The sequence below is a fragment of the Apteryx rowi genome, unplaced genomic scaffold (assembly GCF_003343035.1).
Source record: "Apteryx rowi isolate R43461 unplaced genomic scaffold, aptRow1 scaffold_85, whole genome shotgun sequence".
NCBI lineage: Eukaryota > Metazoa > Chordata > Aves > Apterygiformes > Apterygidae > Apteryx > Apteryx rowi.
The window spans coordinates 1693387-1717877 of record NW_020451149.1 but is presented as its reverse complement, the minus strand read 5'-3'; the positions used below and the strand labels follow the sequence as shown (position 1 = coordinate 1717877).

General features: G+C 40.3%; 1 protein-coding gene across 1 annotated transcript in view; it reads left to right on the top strand.

Annotated features, from left to right (window-relative positions):
• Nucleotides 1-4470: 4470 nt before the first annotated feature.
• Nucleotides 4471-24491, top strand: part of CCDC158 (coiled-coil domain containing 158) — a 39448-nt gene continuing 19427 nt past the window's right edge. Inside the window, 11 exon segments of the mRNA XM_026090112.1 lie at nt 4471-4605; nt 10764-10833; nt 11910-12154; nt 12526-12635; nt 12915-13242; nt 15544-15620; nt 16537-16588; nt 16590-16642; nt 18538-18652; nt 21690-21809; nt 23343-23540. Coding sequence (XP_025945897.1) covers nt 4471-4605; nt 10764-10833; nt 11910-12154; nt 12526-12635; nt 12915-13242; nt 15544-15620; nt 16537-16588; nt 16590-16642; nt 18538-18652; nt 21690-21809; nt 23343-23540 — 1503 coding nt within the window.

Below are 24491 nucleotides of genomic sequence, written 5' to 3'. Positions count from 1 at the left end.
GAAACCACAAATTCAATGAGAGCTATATTTCTCATGGTGCCTACAGCAGCTGATGATTAACAGTTATCAATGCCATTTCTGAGGTACCCTTCTTCCTCTGCTTCAGTGCTTAAATTCATTTTGGGTACAGCACCATTTTTGATAATATTTCCAGATGCTAGGTTGCAGGTATCTGGGCAGCTGTTCTCATGGAACATTTTAAAGTTAAGTTCTACAGTATCCTGATCTGTAGTTTCCTTGCAACATTTTCCACTAGTACAGACAATTTGATAAATTCAAAGCTTGGGCCTCCTTTTTTCAAGGAGGCATAAGAAAATCTCCTTCACCTGACTCATGCCACATGTGCAAATAACTTACACCTGGACTGTTTCCAATTTTTTGGCCAATTCATAAGCTTTGTCTCCTGAATTATTGCCTCAAGACAAACAGTAACTTGAAGGCTGAGAATTAAAGAGGATTATCTTTTAGGAACCCCTCCTACATCCACATTTGCTACTCTGTGTATAATTAGATGCATGGGTATATCCAGTGTACTACCTCCTTCTGCAGCAGGTTATGAACTTCATCTATTAAACTGCAAATAAGTTCACACATTTTTCTTAAGACATGTTGCAGAGTATAGCTTCTCTCTGCACCATTTCCCATTCTGCATCCAGCATACCAGGTTCTGCTCAGATACAGGGACACTCTCACTTAACAGAGTCCCCAGCGCATTATAACAACTTGGTCAAATTTGTAGCCATTTCAAGAACAGTTTTCTCTCCCTACTACCTCCAGATTTGCTAGTTCTTTTAGTCTTCAATAAAGCTAATCCAGCTGTMGAGAGGTTAACGTACAGGTGCTTGGATATATCAAAGAGCCATGATCAGCTAAGGAAAAAGATTTGGCGATCAACCACTCAAAAAGGTCTGCCAGATACTGTGCTGTTTTCTCAGCGGTCTCTCATTCACAGACAGGAGTTCAAAATCTGTCAGGTGCTGCCAGTTGCCCTCTGTGTGAAATGCACACACTTCTTTCCAGGAAAACCACCTGGGCTACCTCATTGGTGATGCTCAAAGAAACCAAAAGGTTTTTGGAACATTACAGGTAGCAGCAACTCCAGTCCACACACACAGCATTCAACTTTATTCCCAACTCCTCCAATGCAAACACCACCACAATGTAAGATAACTTAGTAATAACATACAGCAAATATTGATGAAAAAGGTGGAGTTAACATAATACACATCATCACTACTGTGAATTAGCTTAGAGCTAATTCTTCCAAGAAATGTATTTCAGTGCTGAATACAATTAAAGCAATATTCTCCATTCACCTACATAAGAATATTTAAAAGTCTTAAATACGAACCTTCTTTATTATCTTGTCTCTGGCAATATCCTCCAATAGCAGAATTATCTTAGTATTGTTTACTACTAAAAAGAAACTCTTCTAAGATGGTGAACAATTTAAACACCCTTTCAGAACAGATATTCTCTGTTAGGCTGTAACAGAAGAGACCTGGGTTCAGGAAAATACTGCTCACAGAAAGTAATATACTTGAATTAAAACTCTGAAGGGTTTCAGTGTAAGAGAATAAATGTAGGCTAGAGTCATATCAGAGTCCTTTGCTTCAATTGTCTGGCATTATATTGCTAATGCAGGAGAAATTGCCACTAGTTTCACTTTTCAGAGTTCAAGGTCAAACCCTACATCTCTCATCAATAGATGCATTGCCTCCTTGCTGCTGGCTTCTCTGATTTTCTCTAAATTCCTTCAAATATTCCAAGTTTCTTTTCAAAATGAAGATATTCATCAGAGCAATATTGCCCCCATCTGTTGGTCTCCAGCTAACACAGGTTTTTAACATAGTTATCACTTAGTAAATTGTCTTTATTGATTTCAGTTCAAACATTTCACAGTTTAGCTGATAAGTGTTTAGTTGATAAGTGTTTACTACGCTTTTCCTTTTCAAAAAGGAAGCTAAGTCTTTACAAAGTATTTAGAGCAGCATTATTGATCCTAATTGGGTCCCTGAGCTGGGGAGGTCATCAGGTCAAATCAAAAGTAAACTTAGCAAATAAAGTAAATTCAGCTGCTCAGTTTTGTACATACTTGTTATTACTTTTTTGGCTGGGGAATTAAATGTTATGATCAGTTCACATCTACCTCCCCTTTAGCTATATCCTCTAAGTTCAGAGGAAGGAGCAAGCAAATTCATGCCTATCTCTAAAGAGAACTTTTATAAAGTAAAGCACCCCTCATCTGTACTGACAAGACTCCTGAGAAGGAGTAACATGCCAAAATGGCTCAGATTTGTACATCAGAAGACCAGAAGTTGAACTGATTACCCAATGTGCTGAGTTTGGCAGAAAATCGTCACTGCAAGCACGTCAGAGAGTTCAGGAGCCAGCACTCAACTGCCTCACTCTCCTCACATTCCTGTTTTGCTCCAGCATAACTCTGTTGACCTCACAGGAGTGAGTCTGTAAAAGTGAGAAAGGGCCCACAGGCACTTTCCAAGCATAAAGCATCTTTGCTTATTACAGTGTTTTTATTTCCAGCCTTTTCATGCAAAGAGGTGAACGAACACCATTCTAGGCTTTGGAGATGGTCAGAGAACACTTGGTATATGGCCACACAAGTCAGCAGAGATAGGATGTCCGTAAAAGTTTTGCGTTGAATGGAGAGGGAAAGCCTGGGGCTCACCCTTCCCAGAGGCCTTTCTAGAGCCTTCCGTGGAGGTGGGGGCCAAGGGCATCAGTGCACCCACACCGCCAGGCCAGCACCTGGGACCCTGGCATTATGGAGCTGCCATTCGTATTTCTAGTTGCACTCACCCGAAGGACAGCTTGCTTATGAGCGAGTTAAAGGCTCAAACAGCTCTGCTCTACAGAATTAATATTAAATTATTAAATTATATTAAATGTATATTTAAATATTCAAGGTGGAAAAAAGGTGGTAGAAATGGGGATCTTCGTACCTTTCACAGAAATGAGCAGAGAGACTATTAATCTGCAACCACCAGTGTGTGTCTCAGTTTCCTCCTCTTCCCCTAAGTCCTAAAGCCATTCACCTGTATCTGTAGAAGGATGGAAAAAAAAAAAAGTGTTTGTCCAAAGCCACAACCCTGGTTAATCAGCCCATGACCTCTAACAAGTGAAACATTCCTTCCTGGGGTAACAATTCTTCAGAAGGTTTATTATATCCATAAATTTAGAAACAGGTAAACAGAAAAGAGTGGTTTTCTACACTTACCTCCAGTCATGTTGAGCTGACTCTGTAAAATACTCATCCACTCAACTCCATGAAATGTTATGCTGGCATCTGAAAGAAGAAATGACAGGAAAGTCAAAATTAAGCCTTTATATGACTCAAAGGGATTGCATCAAGTACCAATGTTCAAAATATGTTTCCAGAGAAGACACTCCTAAGGCTACACAGGGAAGCCGTGTTCAGATGCCAGGTTAGATTTCAGTCCATCTCCCTTCCAGACCACAGAATAAGCCTACTCGTCTGGACAGGTCCAGAATAAAACATGAAAAATCAGAAAAGGAAGGGGAAAGAAAGAGACTCAAAAGTGAAAGGAAAGAACACAGCTGAGAAAGAGGGAAGCTGCAATATCATGAATCTGTCTTCTTTTCATGTTGAAAAAGTCACTTACCTTTAAAGTCTGAAAAGAAAGAATTCTCTTTGGTGAGCAAAGAACCCTCTCCATACAATATTGCCTTTGGCACTGAACACCTCTCTGTCCCTCAGTTGCTCAGAACAAACTGAAAAGCAACAAGACAAGGTGAGGAATAAATCTGCCCCTCTAAAGATAGAACAAGTGCAGTCACAACTGAAGGAGCTGAGTTCTGGGTATCTGAATCTAGAACTGCAGAATTTCTCTTTGCATCTGAATTTTCACCTCTCCAATGTAATGCAAAGAGCATAATTTGCTAAAACAACTGTTTCAGTCAGGAACTAGAAATCAAAAGATTCATAATACAACCCCAAAAGCTTACAGCACAGACAGTATTAAAATTGTAGTAACATTGAGTACATTTCAGTAATAGGAATTCCTGAGTTTCTACATATTGCCTTAAGCCCTTCCAGAGAAATGGGCTCATTTTATGCTCTGAACGCAAGAATTGATCAAGACTGACAGAAGCAGGCACATCGGAGAGGAAGTCTTCATTCTAATGCTAAATTAATAAAAGTCTGAACAGATTTATCCATTATTATCATGCAAAAGCCAAAGGGGTTTTTCTTGCTCAGGTTCAGTTATATGCTTCTTAAAAGAAGGGAAGCACAAAAGACTTGGGAGAATCCATCACCTCATGGAATTGAACAGTAGTATAGTATTTAACTATACCTTAACAAGCTATGTATTTGATTTGACAGCTTCTAGACATATCAATTTGTTGACAGCAGAGGTTTCTGTGTTGAGCTACTTCTTGCAGCTGTTTCTTGCAACTTGGAATACAGATAAAGTCACCTGAGGCACCATGACAGACACTGTTACCTCAGCCACACTCTTCAGGGCAAACACCGAGTTTGGTTACCACAGTACAAGTAACCCCACGTTGGCTGAACTGCGGGCTTTCATTGTACACGCACTTCTCGCCTACCAAAAACATGAGGTAAAAATGTTAGCTTAAAACCCAGGGAAAGAACCAGGTGCTCTTATTATATTAGTATTATAATATAAACTCTTGTATTCTATAACATTATTTTATTAATTTTCGGGGGGGGTGCAAAAAACAGAACAAAACAAACCCACAATTATTTAACCATTAAAAGTAGTTATTAATGCCTTTATCCAAAACTGAAACAGCTGGTGGGTATGGCCCAGATATTTTAGAATCAGAGCCTCGGCTGTTAACTCCATTGCCTTCCCGTAAAGCTATATCCCCCTGCACATGGTGGAAGAAATGGATTCTCTTAAAGACAGGCATTTATATTTGCACCTGGCTGGCAAGCACGTGGAAATTCTTAGATTTTCTTGTCAGAGTTATTCCCAAAATAGGAGAAAAGTTATTGGGGAATAACATACCTAAAAGGGTTTTTCTCTCTCAAGGATATGACTGGTGTTTGGGGGAGGAAGCAGCAGGAAAAAAAGAGACTGAGGTGCTCAGGAAAGGCCAAACCCCTGGCTAGGCAAAAAAAAGGCACCTGTTGCCAGGAGAGGAAATGCTCTGTAGGAAGCACCTTGTGCTATCAAGTTACCTGCCAAAGCTGGAGCATTTTGAATGAAACTCTGCAGAGAAATCAAATGCTGGACGTGGTTTTTATTGGCTCTCACTCATGCACATGATCTGCTTTAGAGGAGGGGTCTGTTCCCAAGGCTACAGAGTCAGGCACAGGGGTGAGGGGCAGGTGGCTCCCAACGGCTCCTGCAGTTCAGGAGTTGGGGTTTGGGAGCCGGATGCACACCCCGCAGCCAGGAAAAAGGCAGAAAAAAAAAGCAGGAGTGAATATGAGATGATCGGATACCCCCTTTCCCAGCCCCGCTGCAGGGAGCAAAACCTCAGGACACACCATCCCTGGGAGGGTGATCCTCACCTCAGGAGGAGACACGCATCACCGTGGTATATTGGCTTAACAAGCCCTTCGAGAGCTGCCAAAACATAAGAAAAACAAACCTCTCCAGTGTCTGCCAGAGGTAGGTGCAGTCCACATCTTGGATGAGTTTTTATCCTTTGTTAACACCTCAGACTGAGCATTAAAACCTAGCTTGGCCCAGGGGCAGGACACTGTGTAGCGTAATGCCACCTGCCTTCTCTGTCACCGATTTACCCATCAACTTTCCTTCAACCCTTTTTGTTTTTGACAGAATAAGGAACCATCTTTTCTGTGCAGCCTCTTTTTCCAGGTGGTGCAGCAGAAAATACTTCTTTCCTCAAGCTATTTTTCTGCCCCACGTGCGTGTTTTACTGCTGGCACACTGATCGCAATTTTGATGCGCAGCACAGCAAAGAGGGCAAAGACCAGGGCTATTTCCAACTGGTTAATTCTCACCCTTTTCTCYTCAATCTGAAGCAATCCCTGTAAAACCACTTTTCTTCCTTTGCCTTGTAGCCTCAGTCTTTTAGTAGTAACTGTACAGCTTTCTTCTCTCTTAAAAGTGACATTACCTCCTTTGGAGGAAAGGTTATGTGTTTTGCTGCTTAGCTGTGATATTTAAATATACATACATATATGTGTATGTATTTCCTGACTTTTCTCTGACCGAAGTTTTCAGAGCTGTGTGGTGCTTTTCTTTTGGATCCTGTATTCCTTGAAAGCTATAAGGTGGTCTCTCTGGTATATGCTGCTGGCAGTTATTTTTGAATAATTTGGTAGAGGTGCAGACTGTTGAGAGCTGCATGTTCACATCTGAAATCAAGATCCAAAAACGGCACAGCCACCACTGGCCACGCTGTATTCCCATTCCCACCCCCGCCACTCGCTTCCCACCCGTTTTTCCTGTCACGCCGTGCAGCCCCCACACGCAGGCAACGGCCTGTGAGAGGGCTCCCGGCGAGAGCCTCCCCCCGCCCGGAGCCGGTGGCCGGGAGATTTTTACCTCCAGGCTCGAGCGAGGAGCTCGTCAAATCACCGACGTTTACAACTTAGCAGCCGAGACGGCGGCCTGAGGCCCCGCGGCGGGAGGCGGCGGTCGAGGGCGTTGGGGCACCCGCGAGCGTCCATTTCGGCACGGCGCTCGGCGCCCCGCGGCGGCTCCCGCGCAGCCCCAAGCGGCCAGGGCGGCGCCATCCCGCTCCCCCGCCCGCCCGCAGAGAGGAGCCCCGGTCCCGCCCGCGGAGCTGCCCCCTCGCCGCCGCTCTGAGGTGAAACGGGCGGCGACCGCTTCCCCTGCGGGGGGTGAGGCGGTTTCCTCACGGTGAGCCGCCGCTGCGGGGAGCCGCTAGCCAGCGCCCGCCTCGGTGAGGCGGGAAGCAGCGCGCTGCCGTCCCGAAAGCCCGTGGGGCGCCGGCGGGAGGCTTTCCCGCAGGTGCGTTGGGCTGTGCCCGCGGGCTCCGCGAGGTGCTCCGCGCCAACGGGGCGGGCGGGCGGCGGCCATTTCAGGGTGCCCGGGCTGGCCCCGCGGCCCCCGCACCGCCATTTCCCCGCACCGCCCTCCGCAGCAGGCAGAGGCACCGGCGTGGCACGCTCTGTCCGGGCCTCGGGAGATCAGGCTTTCGGTTCGTGGCGTGGTTGAAGTCTCCGGGCCTCTTAGTGTCCCCAGGGGCTTTTATCGCAGTCCAGCTCCAAAAGTCAATGCGTACGACTTTAGACTCGCCCTTCTTAGGCTCAMCTGAGACCTCACTTTCTCCTTCCCTCGGGCATCCCTCCCAAAGCACCTGTGTGGGCAGGAAGTCCATGTGGCTTTAATGGAGCAAGTTGGATAGGCAAGATTTGTAGGTAACATCAAGGCAAACTTCTATAGAAATCCAGTATTCAATGTTTCTTTTAGAAGAATTATGTGTCTGAGAACATAGGAAAGTGTCAGTATATGCTGCTGTTGAAAAAACTTACAGGAGATGCTAACAAGTATTTATAAAAGCGTACAGCTGTATTTGTTCATCAAAATCCAGAAAAAATAACACATAAAACTTTTTATAAAGGAGARTAACTACAACAATATCCTTGAGTTCCTCTTGCAGTATTAAAATTAGGGGATCCAAATRCACTTTTTATGACATAAAGTTGAATGCTACAAAATAATGACAGTTACTGTTCTTCACAGATGCTGTTACAATGAGCGAGAATATCCAGGAATTAAGGTAGGATACTTTTGAGAAATACTGTATCTGCTATCTGTCGTTACAGTAAACATCATGCACACTGAAAATGGAAGCAAACAGACTGCGAAGGTGTAGTCTGTTAGTAATAATTTAACAGGAAAGATGTAAACATCACAAAGTTTATGGACACAGGTGCCCAAGACACTCTACAGTGAGGGATGAATTACACTGATTRTTGTAATTTGTGTGCCAGGATTATAGTTAGTTCTATTTCTATACACAGTGGAATGAGTTCTCAYGGATGGCAACAGGATTTTTGTACAAAGATCAGGGTATAGTGTAACCTTATGCTAATGATTTTTCGGGGCCCCATTCTATTTACTATTATGCTCAGTTATCATTCAACATTGGGAAAGAGATATTTGTGAGATTTAGTGKKTTTTTTGTCTTTTTTTTTTCCACTAAAATGATGCTTGGATTTAATAATTTCTGTATATAGTTGTGTACCTAATATTTGAAAGTTTCTTCCAAAATGGATCTTTGATGAGTTTCAGAATTAATAACCAAATAAGAAGAATGGGGATGTTAAAGATTTTCCTTTCTAAGCCTTAATTTACTGATTCACTATGATGGATCAAATCAAAGTTTCATCTAGCCACTGTCCTKATTCCAACAGTGTCCAGTGGCAGATGCTTACAAAAACGGTCAGGTAAAAATGATACTTTCCTCAATATACCTCGGTATCTAAGTACTCAGAAACTTAAAATTTAAATGCTTCCTGAATCAGAATGTCCATCCCAACTAGCAAGCCTTGGGGATTTCTCTAACCATTCTTTGAAACTGTTTATGCTTTTGGGATATACTGCACAATAACTGGGCTGTATTGATAGAAACCCTACCCTTCCCTGCAGTTGATGCTCCTTCTTCTCAGTTTTCAGGGAAACAGATTCCTCAGGGTGCTTTTCCCTATGCTCTGCAGCTCTTTGCATCTGAGTCCTCAAGCTTTTCTCTTTCCCTTGCGTTAGTGGTGTGGAATGAAAATCCAGATTTCTCAGGATGGGTTAATAAGAATGCAGAGATGCAGCCTAACAAGCATGGCGCACACACACAGTGACTTGTTGCCTGTGAAAAACCTGTGCATTTTATAATTGGGTCATTTGTCACAATCCTGCTAAGCACACACAGTAGTAATTACATTAAGTGACRCAGAGCTGCTCTCCTTGCTGATCTCATATTCCTCTGGCTTCTGTAGACTTCACACTTGAATTTTTTTTCTGTACTTTTATATTCCTCTTTGTCTTTCAGCCATTTTTTCTTCATGGTTCCTTGTAGTTTCCTTCTCTTTGCAGCTTGTAGGTGACCTGCCAAAGCTTGTCTAAGGCTATTACTCTCACTTAGGTGGGATTTCTTTCTTTTTAATTCAGAAGAATTCTTTTTGCTTGTTTTTTGATTATTTGTCCCTTACTTTACACCTCCTGGGACAAAGTCTACTTTCTAGGCTTGTAAGTGTTTCCATATTGATTGCTTAGACTTTAATTTATTATTTTCTTTCATCCTCACTTGAGGAAGTTTTCCCCAGTTTCAGCGGGAAATAAGCCAATGTAGAGAATAGAGAATGTCCAGCCAAAAGACTTACGATCACTGATAAATTAACAGTATTTACACCTGTCTTTCTTTTCTGCAATTCTCATTCAAAGTGCTCAAAATGAAGTACAACCTCCAACCTTGTGTAATCCAACATTAAATGTCTTGAGAAACAGTAGCATTGTATCAAGACATCGCACAGCCTGAAGGGATCGCTGAGCAGCTAACACCACACCATCATTTGTTGTTCCTTTTACTTTTACAGTCCTATGAGGTATCCCTCCAACTTCTTTTARAGCTAGTACTATTTTGTGTGCAAGGACAACATAGTATAACCCGGGATTTATATCAGCGCACATTCTGCTTGATGGTTTTGCTAATGCCTATGTATTCCTGCTCRAGTCAGCCAGCAGTGCTTCTAGTGCCTGTGACCACCCCTTCCTTTCTTTTACACAGTTTGCAGATAAGCCTTGCAACATCTCTTCTGAGCCACTCCTGTGCGTGTGTTCTTATCCCTGGTAAAAAACGTACAGTTTATAACAGTGGGTCTGTCTTCAGATTTATGTRTTCCTCTGACATTTGGGAGTCTTGCATTTCAGTCTAAACTGGGAGCATCATTTAAGCACATCATGTGGCAAGCCCTAAAATGGGAAGGTGAATCACAGTACTTGCATAGCAGTGACTACTTTGTGATGACTATCTTCATCATTTTATGAGGTTATGAGATAAGGGCTGGTGCAAGCCTGTTTTTGTGGTGCCTAAATCCTGCTCTTTTAGGCAGTGGAATGAGCAAAGGGTCTAACTTTGCTTCCTTCTTCTCCCAACTCCCTTATTGCAGATTCTTGGGGGAAATAGTCCCTCCCAACAGCAACTGCCTTGTTTAAAGTCCCAAGAGAAGGGGGGGTTCCTTCATTCCCCTAGCCAGCAAAGTGCTAACAAGAAACTAACCATTAATCAAGAGGACTTCAGTTACAATAAAAAATGGACTGTTGTATCTGTTTTACAAAATAATTAAAAAAGAAATTCTCTCCTTTTCTATTCCCCGATTTGCTTCTCAGCTTCATTTTGCAGAATGCTGGAACTGTGTGTAGGGAATGACCTGGTGCCTGATCAATTCCAAGAAAATAAAAATCTTTTTTAATCTGCACTGATTTCCTTTTTTATGCACTGAAGGTTTACATAACCAAACAGTTTCTCTAATGATACAAGTTTTCTGAAGTGTTTCTTACTTATGCCTGAAAATGAGCATTTCTCAGAGATCTGTGATTTTGATTGCAAAAGTGATAGGGATCCAAACAGTTTCTGATGCCTGCAGAGAGAAATAATACAGTTACAGTTTTGTGTGAGTAAGGTGACATTTTACTGGCTAGCTGGTATAAAAATATGGAAGTAAAAGGAAATGTATTTTCATAAGATATAACCATTTATTTGTTTGATTTGTTTGATGAAGTGCTATTGTTTGGACTTTTCTATGTTATGCGTGCTAGTGGCAGAACAGGATAGTTCAGTTGACTACAGTGGAGCTGCAGCAGTTGATCTGTCACTGTGTTGCCAAATGTAAGTGTAAATCAGGAAAATATAACAGTATCACCAAATAAATTCTTTGGCTTCATTTCTCTTTTCAGTTACTTATTTCAGGTACTACTTGTGACACAATGCAGTTGTATACGCTTTTGTATTTAGACAGACTGTTTCAGCAAATGCTTTTATGTACCATTTTGCAGGGAGGCACCAGAAAGACAAACAAAAGATGATCGGAAACTCTAGGAAGAAGCCACCACATTCTCAGTGGAATCACTCACACATTCTCTTAGTCATGAGGAGACTTTACCAAGAGGCAACGTGCCTGACATTGGCAAGTACTAAACAGATTTCAGAGAGAGATTTAGGACTAAATCACTATTAACATCACACGCTATTATGTCATTTTTAAGGTTGCTCAAAAGTTAGTATTTCATATTTCAAGTTGAATCATCTGTAGCTAATTGCTTTCTGGTGTTATGAAAACAACATTTTGAATTTTGAACAATGGAAAAATATGTTTTTCCAATGATTTAACAAAGCAGAGGCAGTGATGGTGACTGCAGAGGGATCTGTGTACGAAAGCGTGCATTCTTGACTCAACATTACTGTACACTGGATCCCAAGAAAAAAATCAGACAGGCTGTCAGACCAACAATATTATCAGGCAGCCAGGTGTCATGGGAATGCAGGAATGCCTTAGCCATGCCACTTTGATCAGAGAGAGGGGTAAGAAATCTGCTGCATCACCAGCTGCTTGTCCTACCTTGGGCTGAGACTACCAGGCCTGCCTCACCAAGGTCCTGCATCTTGTACAGCTCTTGTTGACACAAGCCCGAGGCAGAAGCCGAGCGGGTTTGAAGCGTGCTCGTCTGATCACTGTGGCCTTCCCCACCCAGTGTGCACTGGTGTATCGGAAGGCAGAGTGTGCACACCAGGAATTGGCTGGGCTGCTTGTCCTTAGAAAGGATGATTCCTAGGCTTGCCTACCTACAGATGGACACTGAGAGACAGCAGTGCCCAGTGGCACTAATACCCAGTTTCGGAAGAGATGACTGTTTATTCTTGTGTAATGGCTCTGTTTTCAACATTTAAAATTTTCTACCTTTCAGGTGCTGTTAGCCCATTTCTCAGCAACCAGAATGTTTTAGCTTCTTCCATTCTCGGCAAAGTGATGGAAGCCTCAGCCTCTTCTAATACTGGTAGCAGTCCCCCCAAAACTGTCTTCTATTCCAAATATGAAATGGACATTGATTCTGTGAAAAAAACCACAGGTTATCTTGGCAAGGAACACATTGAGAATACCCTGGAAGAATACTCACAGAAAGTCAGAGATCTGCAGAAGAGGCTGAATGAAGTAAGTTGCAAATTTGGGGCAGCTGCCTAAGTACAGCTGAGCTTTTGTCACCTTTGTAATTGCTAGGTCTAGGAACAGTTTCACTAGCACTGTTTTGAGCAGCCTTTTGGCTGCTCTAAATTGTACTTGGCCGTTGTGATTCCCAAGTGCCATTTGGCAGACAGAAATAGTTAATAGATAATAATGTTGGCACAACCCCTGTAAATGATGTCCCAAACTTACTCAATTCACCCCAGCACGGCTTGACTAGCTAGTTAACCAAGAAATATTTTTAAAAGCCCTCTTACTCTTAATTCCTGTGGTGTTCTTAGCCACATTTTTTTAAGTTACATATTCAGTAATTTAGTTGGTTTGACTTTTTTTCTTTCCAGACGACTGAGCTACATGAGCAACAAAACATCAGTTTAAAACGGACCATTTCTGATTTGCAGACCAAACTACTGGAAGTGCAGCTGGAAAGAGATACAATTGAGGATATCAGGTACAAATGTCAAGCCAGCTGTATGCTATATGGAGTTTATTTGGGCTGTGGGAGGCAGACCAGATCTCCTAAGTGTGGGACTTGCCCTCAGAAATGAAGAAAATGAGACTATGGCACCTTGGTTTAGAAAACAGCTTATTAAATTGTCAAAATACTATTATATTAAAGTTTATTAAGTTAATATTAAAATATTAACAATAATGTTATACCTGTTACTCAGGATAAAAATCCTGTTGTGAATCCTATCTTTTAAAGTATTTCTTCAATTTCCAAATTCAGGCAAAGGGAGTCCCAGAGCCAAGAGAGCATAAAAATACAGCTTAAAAGTACCATTCAAGAACTGGAAACAGCCAATCACCTGCAGGAGGAGATGCTGAGGGAGGCTGACAGCCAAACTGAGCATCTGAAAAAGATGGTCCAAGGCCATGAGGAAGTACTCATGGAACTGCGTGGCATACTAATGGACTACGAAGACAGCACAGGCAAGAAACTGTATGAGCATGAGAACATTACCAGCCTCCACATCCACAACCTGAGCACAGCCTTTACCGAAGTCCTACGAGATTTAGACTCAGAGGTGTTGTGCCTCAAAGAAAAGGTTGTCCTGGTATGTGGAGCAAGTGCTGCTTTTCCTTCCACTGCACTAGGTTTTGTTATATAGAAATATGTTTTTTAAACTTTCCGTGAGCTCACATCTACACTGGCATAAGCAAATGATTCATAGCTATCCACAAAATGGGGGTTAGCTGAAGTTTCTTCCTTCTAAAAACGGTTAGCATGCAGTTGACCTATAAAGGCTGCCTGAGTGTGCTCTGTGAGTATCCCCCACACCCCTGATTTTGAGGAGTCTGCTGGAAGTTAGTTTAGCACAATTTTGTCTTTATATAAAGATAAAAGACAAATTTGTTTTTATATAAAGTTTTCAAAAGCACGTGGAATTTAATTGTTCCATGGTTTTCTTTTTTTATCTTTTACATTGGGTGGACAGTGGCAACTGAGTAGCTGTTGCACCTCCGTGACAGTAACCTAAAATGATGGGCAAGTGTCCCTGCAAGGGCCAGGAGGCTAATGACAGCACTCCTCAAGTCCCCTGTGCATTATGAGGCCCAAATCAGGAGTATTCAGGTGTTGCTTTTAAAGAGTCAAGAAAGAAGCTTCAGAGAGCATTAGGTGAGCACAAGTTCTTCCTTTGAATCCTAAAAAAGAACTGTCGGTGGGAGGAGTACAACTGGTAGAACGACTGACTCAGACCTAAGTGAAGTTCCTGGGTGTATGGGCAGTCCTCCCTAGGCTGAATGAAAGCCTGCTGGTTTAGGGAAGCATGAAACAGGAAGAGGCAGTGGTCGAGACACCAGTGCCCAGGAGCAGAGGCTTGATTAGTAGCTATGGTGTGTCTCACAGGTGGAATAAAAGGCCCCCCCCCCAAAAAAAATAGCAGACAATGAGAAACGTATAAGAAAGAAAGACAGAGCCACTTGGAGCACACTAGTAGTCTTAGAAATTATGAGCAGGAGAAGTTATTTACACTCTGTTCCCACTTCCTTCACAAAAATGGGACATTTGTAATGGTTACCAAAAACATCCTGAACTGGTATCACCAGTTTCTTCTCTAAACAGAAATAACATAAGAAAGCCTTGGATATCAGCTGTCTTTTCAGGCAACTAACAATAATGTTGATAAATAACGATCTGTTCTTCATGAAGCCTCTCATGTGTGCTCTAAACTCCTTCTTACCTTTGCTGAAGTTTAGCAAGCTTAGCATGTTTTAAAAAGAACCCTACAGAGATCAGTTGTTGAATTTGCCTTCAGTTCATGTTGTGACATTTTGTTTATCCAAAGCCAAACATACCAGACCATCCGACTGGTACAGGAAAGGTTTTGCTAACACTTAGGCAAAATTGGCCATTGTCAGCTCAAGTTAATTGGCTTGMTTGAAAGCCCTCCTGAATACAAAGAATATTTTAATTGTCAGTGTGATGCTTTTTGAGGAACATGAGTTTTTTCATTTCTGTTTGTACCACATGAAATCCACTAAGTTCCTGCTCACAAAGAGATCTCCTAACAAGTTACAGTACTACAGATAATCAGTATTAGTAATTATAAATCATCGGATGGTGCTAAATGCTAATCCTTACACAAAAACTACTACGTGCTTGGATTTCACTAGGGTTTTAATTCAAGCTGATTAAGAACCCTCTTTTTTCCTTAATTAAGTCAGTCTTAGAGGGCACAGTGAGTCCCACTTCTTTTACACATCCCTTTGGAGAGCTAGGTGCAAGAGGAGTCTGGTGCTGTAGGTGCAAACAGCTAGTACTGCAGACCACCCTATCCTGAGGAAGGGAGGCAGTGAGAGCCTGCATTATGTCTTCACCCTATCTCCACATGACAAACAGATGACTGAGCTAAGGTATACCATCTGGTCCCATCCTGGTTTTCCCTAGAAAACTCTTCCTTTTTTGTCCAGAAATATTGTCCGGAGGATAACTTAGTCTTGGATTTCTCAACATGTAATAAATATTGTTTGTCCGAAAGGTCCAGTGTTTTAATCAAGGGCTGCTTTTCATCCAAAAATCCCAGATATCCTCAGTGTGTACATGCTGTAGCTGTATAGCATATGTGCAGGAGATCACATGTTTCCCAAAAAGCATTGTGCAAGTCCTGGATAAGGTCGAATCCACGCCAGGCATAAAGAGGAAAAAATACGCTTTCACAGTTAAGAAGGCAGATGCTGGGTTGCTAGACTTCTGCACTGTCCCTAGCTGGATCTGGGTTTGTGGCTGGAATTTAACGTGTATTGTGCCCATTTTCACTGTTCAAGGCAGAAGCAAAAGGTAGGTTATTATTTTGCAAGCTCCTGTTTAGACTGTGTTTTCTTCAGGGGTTAGCGTTGTTGTCTGTTTACAATAGGTGGAAGAAGAACTAGAATCACTGAAAAAAGACTCACAGACCAAAACAGAACTTCTGCTTCAGCAACATCAAAATAGGTACCTGTTCTCCATTTATTTATTCATAAAGCTTAGAGACAGTTTTTCACATTTTCCACAGATGATTCTTTTTTGATGATGATAACACTAGAGTGCAGTGGTGAGGCTGTGCAATCACTGTTTTGGAGGCCTTAATAATTGTTCTGATTCTAGCTGTTTATTTGCTCATGACTTCCTGGTACTTTTTCCTTCCAGGCTGACAATTTCCAGTCATAGTTACTTCCTGGAAAAAAAAATATTTCAGAAGAATGTGGATGGAAAGAGTCCCAATGTGTTGTACTGGATTTTTTTTCTGAGTTTTAATATGCACATAGCACGTGTTTGTTTTTCACTGACGTAAGAGTATTAAGTTAATCTTGTCTGGTGGCAGAGTCGTTCAAGGCATTACAGTATTCTTCAGTCATAGCTCCTAGCTTGACTGGACATTTTCATCAGAGTCAGAGGCCCCATGCCTCTCACTCAAAAAGAATATTTGGCCATCTGCACTGGGGAGGCCAAGCTCACTAGATGTGATCTCATGACTTCCTGACATGCTTCTTGGTCACGAGTATTGGTGTACCTTGCTTCTGTTAGTATGGCAAGGCACTTATGCTCAGGTAGATCATTGGAATTTGTTTGGAGGGTATCACCATTATTAAATAAAAAGAATGAACCAGTTGGGTGGTTCCATCAGCGTTTTTTCTTGCTGATTTAATTCAGAACTTTGTCCTTCCTTCTTCAAGAAGTCCTAATTTCCCCAACTATCCACCTGAGTTATGAAGAAAGGGGTGAATAACTTGATACCTTGTATTTCATTCACAATAAAACATCAAAATCATTACTTTTCTGACTACTGAAATATATCATTATCTGTTCAGTGGAGAAGTTATTACTTGACGTGACTAAAATTATAACCAGTATTTTCTTTTTAAAACAGGGTTGAGCAGCTAGTAAGTGAACATGAACAGGAGGTGGCAGCACTAACTGAAAAAGCTAACAGTGCCCGCAGCCATGCAAATAGTATCCAAAGCCAGATGGAGATCGTTCAGTATGTTTCTTGATAGAAAATGTTAAGAAAGTATAGAAAATGTTAAGAGTAATCTTAATTCAAGAGAAAGTTTACACTGCTAGTATACTCTGCCGTATTCTCTTGGTTTCTTAGTGTTTTTGTTATAGAGTTAAGCAATTCTTGCATGAGCTTTGGACTGGAAAAACAGAAACGGAAACAAAAAAAACCCAAACTATGCTAARTTAATGAGATGAAAAATAATTGTGCTTTAAGCAAACTCTGAGAATCAGGAGACTCGGGGACTAGTTCTCTTCTTGAACTGCTATAGTTAAGAAGCAGAGTAAGTCCAGTAAAGGCAATTGAAGTTCAGACTGTGTCTTGAGCCCTTGGCTCTGTTTTGTCACCAGCTTTTTGAATGATGAGTCTCTGGAATCTGAATTATGAACAGTTTCTGCAGAGCATGCGGCCACCCTTCATTCAGGAACCAGCACTTAAGGCACCATGTAAACGCAAAGCCTGAAGCGCTCCTTCTGAAACAATGCATTGCTGCGGCACAACACTGGATCGTTCAGTTTGCTGTAGTTTCTGAACCTGCAAAGTGAGGTTAAGAATATGGTTAAAATATGAAATTATTTAAAAGCAACTGTCTTGCTGTTTAAGCACTTCGGGGTGTGTGTGTGGGGGAATGTTTTATTTCTGTAGAGAATCTGAGTTTTAAATCAAAACACGCAGGGAAAAAGCAAGTATTTTGTCCAAAAATCAAATTGTTCTGATTCATTGATCTTAAAATGAGTAGGTTTCCTCATAATCCCTTTTTCCACCGTGGAATGGACACAAGAGGCGGATAATCTCTCTCTCAGGCAGGAATTCCTATCCAATACACTGACCATGAGGGAGTTTCAGTAGAGACTGGGTCTGACCCAGCATTTGGGGAGACTGGGCTCTTCAGGTAATTAATGTCCTTCCACTGGAGCATTTCCAAACCAAAATATTTTGAGCTGTGATTTTTCATAAAAAGTCAATCTTTTTCTGTGGAAAAAATTAAAGGAGGAATTCCAATTTTTGTTTTCGTCAAAATTTTCAGCATGGAAATAAGTTCTTAGCGGCTGTGATGAAAATTACATACATCCTTTTAGCTGACTTGCAAGGTTACTTTTGAATTCCTCAGGCGGAAGAACTGCAACAATGAGTTATAAACTAAGAACTGTGGCTGTGGGCAGTATTGGATGCCCGTATTGCACCATGGTCTTTGCTTTCTTGGTGTTTGGTGGATTCAGATACAAAATTTATTTCCAGCAATGTTATCAGCTGAATAACAAACAAGAATGGGTAAACAGTTGTGCTGTTTGCATACAAGTACAAATAGTAATGAATGGTAATTCTAAAGGGTGATTTTCATGTGGGGAAAAATGCATATTTTGGTACTGTTGACATTGCCAGTAACTGAGTGAGAATAAAACAGCACTATAATTTTCACCAGCCACTTGATTACTTGGAAGTCAGTGCTCAATTTGCCAGTTAAATTTGTACTGTTGCAGATTTAAGATGGGATTTGGATATCAGTATGCATTATCTCTGACTTGAGTAGTTGAGACTGAATAGCTGATAGCAAAATGCTACTCAATTCTACTTGTACAGTAGTCGAGGTGCATTTGAAAACAGCTTTCTTGGACCTTACTTGACGATAAATGAGTCATCATCAGGAATAAAAAGCAGTAAGACTTCATTTTATGTGGTTTTATGTGAGAGAACTCTGAGCAAATCTGTTCCATAAGAAGGTATAATTTTTATGTGATCCCACTGTGAATGATGATCACGTTTTTAAAAAGTGCGTTTCAGTGATCATATTGATTAGTCTAAAAACAGTCACAAATATTTCAAGCTTTCATGGTTCTTACAGATTTTTAATTTCTTCATTTAAAATCTTAGAGAACAAACAAGAAGCCGAAATTCAATGCATGCACATCAAGTTAGTCAACTGGAATCTACCGTTTCTCAGCTGCGTTCTGAATTACGTGAAGCTAAGAGGATGTATGAACACAAGGTGTGTATGGATTCTTGTGTTTAGCACTAGCTAAACTGGATATGTGCATATGTGAAGAGTTCTGGATAGATAAGGAAAGCGTTTTGACAAGGCATTGCTTCAGAAGAACTGGGTGGATGAAAAGATAAGTCACGTTATCCCTAACTCCATAAATTTGTATTATTTTTAAGAACAAACAAGGTTTCTCTAGCATGGAATAGTTTTACAGAATGCATTGAAAGCATACCATAAATGACGCCTTTTGGGAATATATAAAAAAGGATTCTACATTACAAATGTCACGTAGTGGACATTGTTCCACTCTACCACTAAAGAATATATCAACAAAAAACGGTCAGACAATAAAAATAGCTTCTTATCTGAGCTGTAGCACCAAGAAAAATTTGCTGGTAACTTTGTCTGGGTAAGTGCAAAGATGTGAGAGCATAGGCATTAGGGCAGCTCTTGACAAGCATTCAGATGCCCAGAGATGCTCCACTGTGAGTTAAGAGTCTAACATTCACTGAAATCCATAGAATTCTTATTAGAAGGATATGATAACAGGCAAAACAGATGGGCTGGTGAGCATCTGTGTATTCAAACATTTTTTTTTTTATCCTATTAGAAAACATTCTCAATAAATTATCTTTTTTTTAACCACACTCCTCCCTGGAGACCAACTCTTTTTCTGGGTAATGCAGCATGGAATTACTGCAGACAAATGGAGAGAGCTTCATACAATCCCACGACAGGATTTCTCCCTTTCTTGGAATCTTTCTTTTGAGAAAATGCAAAGGCTAAAGTCTGCCTTTTCCCGGTGAAAAGAGCAAGAGAATTGCAAGATTGATTTGAGGATACTTCCCTAAAACCAAAACATCCATCTTGTGGACTCACCCAGAAGCTTGAGGGTTTACTCAGGTAAAGACTACTACCAGTTCTGACTACCTGAGGACTTAGGGCCCCCCTGTTACCTCTGGCTTTGCTGAGGGTCTATAAGTGAACCGTAAGAGTACAATGACAGCAGAGGACTACTGTGCAGATGCCTACTAGATGTCCGCTAGGCTCTTCAACAACTATTAGAATAAGGGCATTTGCCCAGGACGATTTAGCCTTTTACAATAGCAGATAACTCCAGCTCACTAGTCACAGCATTTATGTCCCCTTTCTGTATAATTTACATTTCCTCATTCACTTATTTTGTCCCTTTCGATTCTAGTTTTATCAACAATTTGAATATCTTTAATTCTTTTCTCATTACTGGTAAAGTATAATTCACATTTCCCTTAGAAGATGATGCAAAAATAGTTGCTGTCCACTCCCTTTAAAATTAGTGGAGCTGACTCATGCAGAAATGCTTGATGAATCCAAATCCAGTTTAGTTTACAAGTCATGAGGATTTAGGCAGCCTTCTCCTATGTACTATTGGAAAGTTCATGCCACAGAATGCTATGTGGTTTGACAGAGCTGATAATCTCTGATCCAAAAAGGTCAGGGAATGGAATGGCAGGATTGTGGCAGGTCAGGTGTGGAGCTGTGGTGTGCACATACTTGGACTACAAAGCAGAGCAGGAAAGCCGTTGCCTTTTATCACTTTCATAGATTTTCACTTTTCCACCAATTCCATTGATTCACATATATCAAAATTCACACTAGTCAGTTCCAGAAGCGACTTTTCACAGCATCACAACCAAACTGTTGTGAATTTGTAAATTAATCTCTGCTATACTTCATCCTCAGGGAGAAGTACAATTTATGTTGTGCTTTTCATGTAGGTCTGTTTACTTAAGGTCTTTTGATTTAAATCATGCAGTGCACTGCATAAGAGCATATCATATATATAACTGTAGTGTATATTCCTTAGACATATGCCTTTTCAAAATGTTTAGCTCATAACAGATATAAAATTGGAAGTTACAGAATCAATCATAGGTTGTATTTCACAGTCTACTAACTCCAAGAAATGTTGGTTTCATGTGTCTACAAAAGAATATACTATTTGGTCCATCAATATAAATTTGCTTCCAAATAGGAAGTACAGTATACTGAATTACTAAGCTAGACTTTAGTGAGAGACAAGTTGATAGGTGAAGAACATTTGATCTAAGGCTGCTCTGTGGAATCATTCCCGGGGAGGAGTGGGTGAGAATCTAAATTAAGCTTTTACAGTTGTATTTCTCTCTCTTTTACAACAAGCATTTCTCCACAGCTTCTCTGGTAGGAAAATACCTTACCAACTATAATTTTCAAGGGAGTAGGTGAAAACTAAAGCCAGTGTGAGTTGTTGATAACAAATACTTTCAGCAGTCAGAAATTCTGGTACTTATTTGTGAATATAAATGTAAATATTTAACAGAAAGTGTTCTGTTTGGATAGGCCACTATTAATATTTTTCTCTTTATTAGAAAGGGTTGTAAACTGGCCTACCATCTCATACACGTCTCTTACAATGTCACTGCCAGAAGTTGCAGAGGAAGACAAGAGAAAGAGATTTATTACTTTTGTCGTATGCTAAAGAAACATTCTTAAGGAAGTAGAAAGAAAATGCCCAGGTTTTGCGTTGGCCAAAACAGAGATTGCAGATCTTAAAGTGATTATTAGAATACCACTGCAGGGGATTTAGTATATTTTCTCTTAAGGACTCCATATAAATTGCACTTTGCTTATACATAGACTATATTGGGTTTTCTAGCTGCTGATCCTGCAAACCAACTCAGGAGCTTGAATTTTTTTTCTAAAGCTTTTTTCACCATTGTGCTGACGACGCATAAAATTTAGTATTTACAGTGTAGGTAAGGAATTTTTGATGACGTTTGAGTCAGGGTAGAATCGAACTCATGCTCGTGAACCTGAGTTAGCTCTGCAATGAAACTGAGCTTAATCACTGGAATAAGACAACACAATTCTGAATATGCCTAGGGAGCAGCTCTGCTGAGTCAAAAGACATTTGGACTTCTTTTGAGTAGCAGTAAAAAGAAGCAGACCTACTTTTTAAAGTAGAATGCATTAAAATAATTACTTTGAGGTGCTGGATTGCTTTTTGTTTGTGCTTTTATTTTAGGTAGAAGATCTTGAAAAGCAGTTGCACCTAGCTCGTTCTGAGATGGCAGAAGCTCAGACAGAACGGGATCAATACAGCCAAGAATCTGGAAATCTGGATGACCAGCTTCATCAGCTGTGGGTAAGATCAAGTGATAATATTGAAAAAATCTTGCTTTTTAAAAGCCTCTCCTTTCTGCTGATGTTCTGGCTTGTACATTGCTTGTTTTAGAGGTGTGGCAGCCTCCTTATAATTAGGTTTGAGACTTTCCTTTCATTATAAATTTGAATTAGCTTTGAAGAAAATCCCCCAAAGCCTTTTCCATTAGAAATATCAAACAATGAGAATTAGATGAGAATTAGGATTAGTTTTGTCAGAGGTTCAGAATCCTTGAAAATATGCAAATCATATTAAAGACCTCAGCCACCTTCATTTTAACCCCATAGTTTATCCCTTTGTTAAGGAATCTTGGTCCTTTTACACATATTTTGTAAGACATATCCAAGATTTGCATTAACAGCTTTAAACATTCCTTTGTGATTGATTGAGAATATTCACAAATTGAATGTGCAGTACAGAAATTTTGCCATACACAGYTGGTTTCATCACCGCGTCTCCATGCATTATAATCACCCTTACTGTTCTTCTTTACATAAGATTATACTTAAATGACTGAATTTTGGGAGATTAGTTTGTGTGGTTTCATTAAGTCTGTCTGCTTAATTAGTGTCACGGTGCTTCTGAAAGAGACGCTGAAATGATTTCATTCGGTATGGTGTTCTTCTAATAAGGAATATGTTAAGTAAATCTTTTCCTATAGATTGCACATAGTTGTAGGGAAGATTGGAGTCAGAATAATCATTGTATAGTTGAAAGCTAGGAATTCTAATTTTAGGATCCCTTTTGTTTCAGTGCCTTCACTTCGTATTTCCATTCTCTGAGCTTTTGACTTTATTCTCTGCTTCACTTTAACCATATATGGATAGTCTCAACTTCAAAATAATAGCAAAAGTTATTCGTAGCAGAAATGTCTATTCATAATTATGTTTGCCCAGATTTTTAATTCATATTTTTGAAATCAGTAACTCCGAAATGTGTATGTCAGAGTTTTTAATCTTATTTACATTTCTAATTATAATTTATAATTTTAATTATGTACTATTAGTATTATCTTTGAGATAGAAAAGATTTAAGGTCTGGAGAACATGTAACAAATTATTGTATGAAATCAAACAAGGAATGAACAATTCTCATTAGTGGTAAAGGATGGATATTTTTCTGAGAAGCCTTCCTTGGCATACACTGTAGTGCTTTATTGTTGTTCATTTAATGTTGACACAATATAATCTCTTTTTATTTCGCTGCTTATACTGATTTGAGGATGGATATAAATGACATCGAAGACTTCCGTGCGGCAATGTTATATGCTTCAATGTAATTATAGTAGCAATATATAAAGCAGATAAAGTTGAAAGCTATTGCTTTGTCGTAAGAAAGCATGCGTAGGAGGTGTCAAACTAGTTTAGTCAATACTCCTGTCTTCTGTTACATGTAAATCCATGCAGTAATTCCTATTTAGATATGCAACTGTGTAATTGAATATTGCTAGTGTTAAGAAAAGAACAAAAAAACAAAATATGATTCAAGGAGGGAGATGACTGTAATTTCTCATAGGCTGAACTACATAAAAAAGAGATGGAACTAAGTCTAGAAAAAGAGCAGAACAAGAGATTTTGGGATCGGGATAGAGGCAACAGCATCACTATTGACCGTCTAAGGAGAGAACTGGATACCAAGAACATGGAATTGCAGCACATGGAAAACACTGTGAAGGCAATGAGGATCGAATGTCAGGAACAAACGGAGTGCCAGGTTCGTGAGCAACTGCAGCTTTGTGGTGTTCTGGATAGAAAATGTAACGATAGGGGGCTGTAGTTCAGACAGAGCTGCAACAACTTGGGTTATCATGATTGGGAGGCCTCTGCAGCTAAAGCGCCAAGGTTTTCCAACCAAATATATTAATGTAGGACAGTCATAGTTTACATCTTCTGTTTGTTAATCTATCCTGTCCAGTCTTGATCTATGGTCACTGCTGTTGCAGTAGAAGCATTATTTTTAAATTTGATTTTTGTCGGTGAGAAGATTCATGAGAAATTGAATATTCTGTTGATACTGTGTTTGCTTTGTTTGTAAACTTCCAAAATAACATTTTAAAAAACTCTGCAAAAAGTTTGATGCTGCCAGAAGAAACAAACTGTTCAAGGCAGTATTTTCAGTAGTGACCACTTCTGTAAGAATAATGAGTAAATGAAAGGCCTTCATAATTGCCCTACTTTATGCAGTGCTTAATGAGAACAAAATGATATTTATGCCTTTAACCCGAATTCTAAGCTGAATGGAATCTTCTGTCAGAAAGAACTACTTCTGACAAAGTAGACTCCTAGACGTGGAGCCACAATCCGATCCCTGAGGTATCTTCAAGACCTCAGTCCCTCAGAAATGAGCTATAATTAAGTAACTCACTGGCAGTTTCACTAGCTACTTTGCATTATGAGAAAAGATCAAGTTATACTGATTCTCTTGTTATCTACCAAACCAGTGGCCTTGTGCTACTTTGCATGTACCTTCTATAGTTTCCCAAGCCATTGTTTTTCCCTTCAAATCCTCATACTGTGATGTTCATTCTTTTCTACTGCTTCTAGTCTGTACTGCTAGCAATTCCTGAGTCACAACACTTGTGTCATAAATGGTGAAACTCTATGTGCATTGCTGCCTCAGTAATAAAATCAGTGATAAAATAGCCAGTACACAAAAAATTTTTCC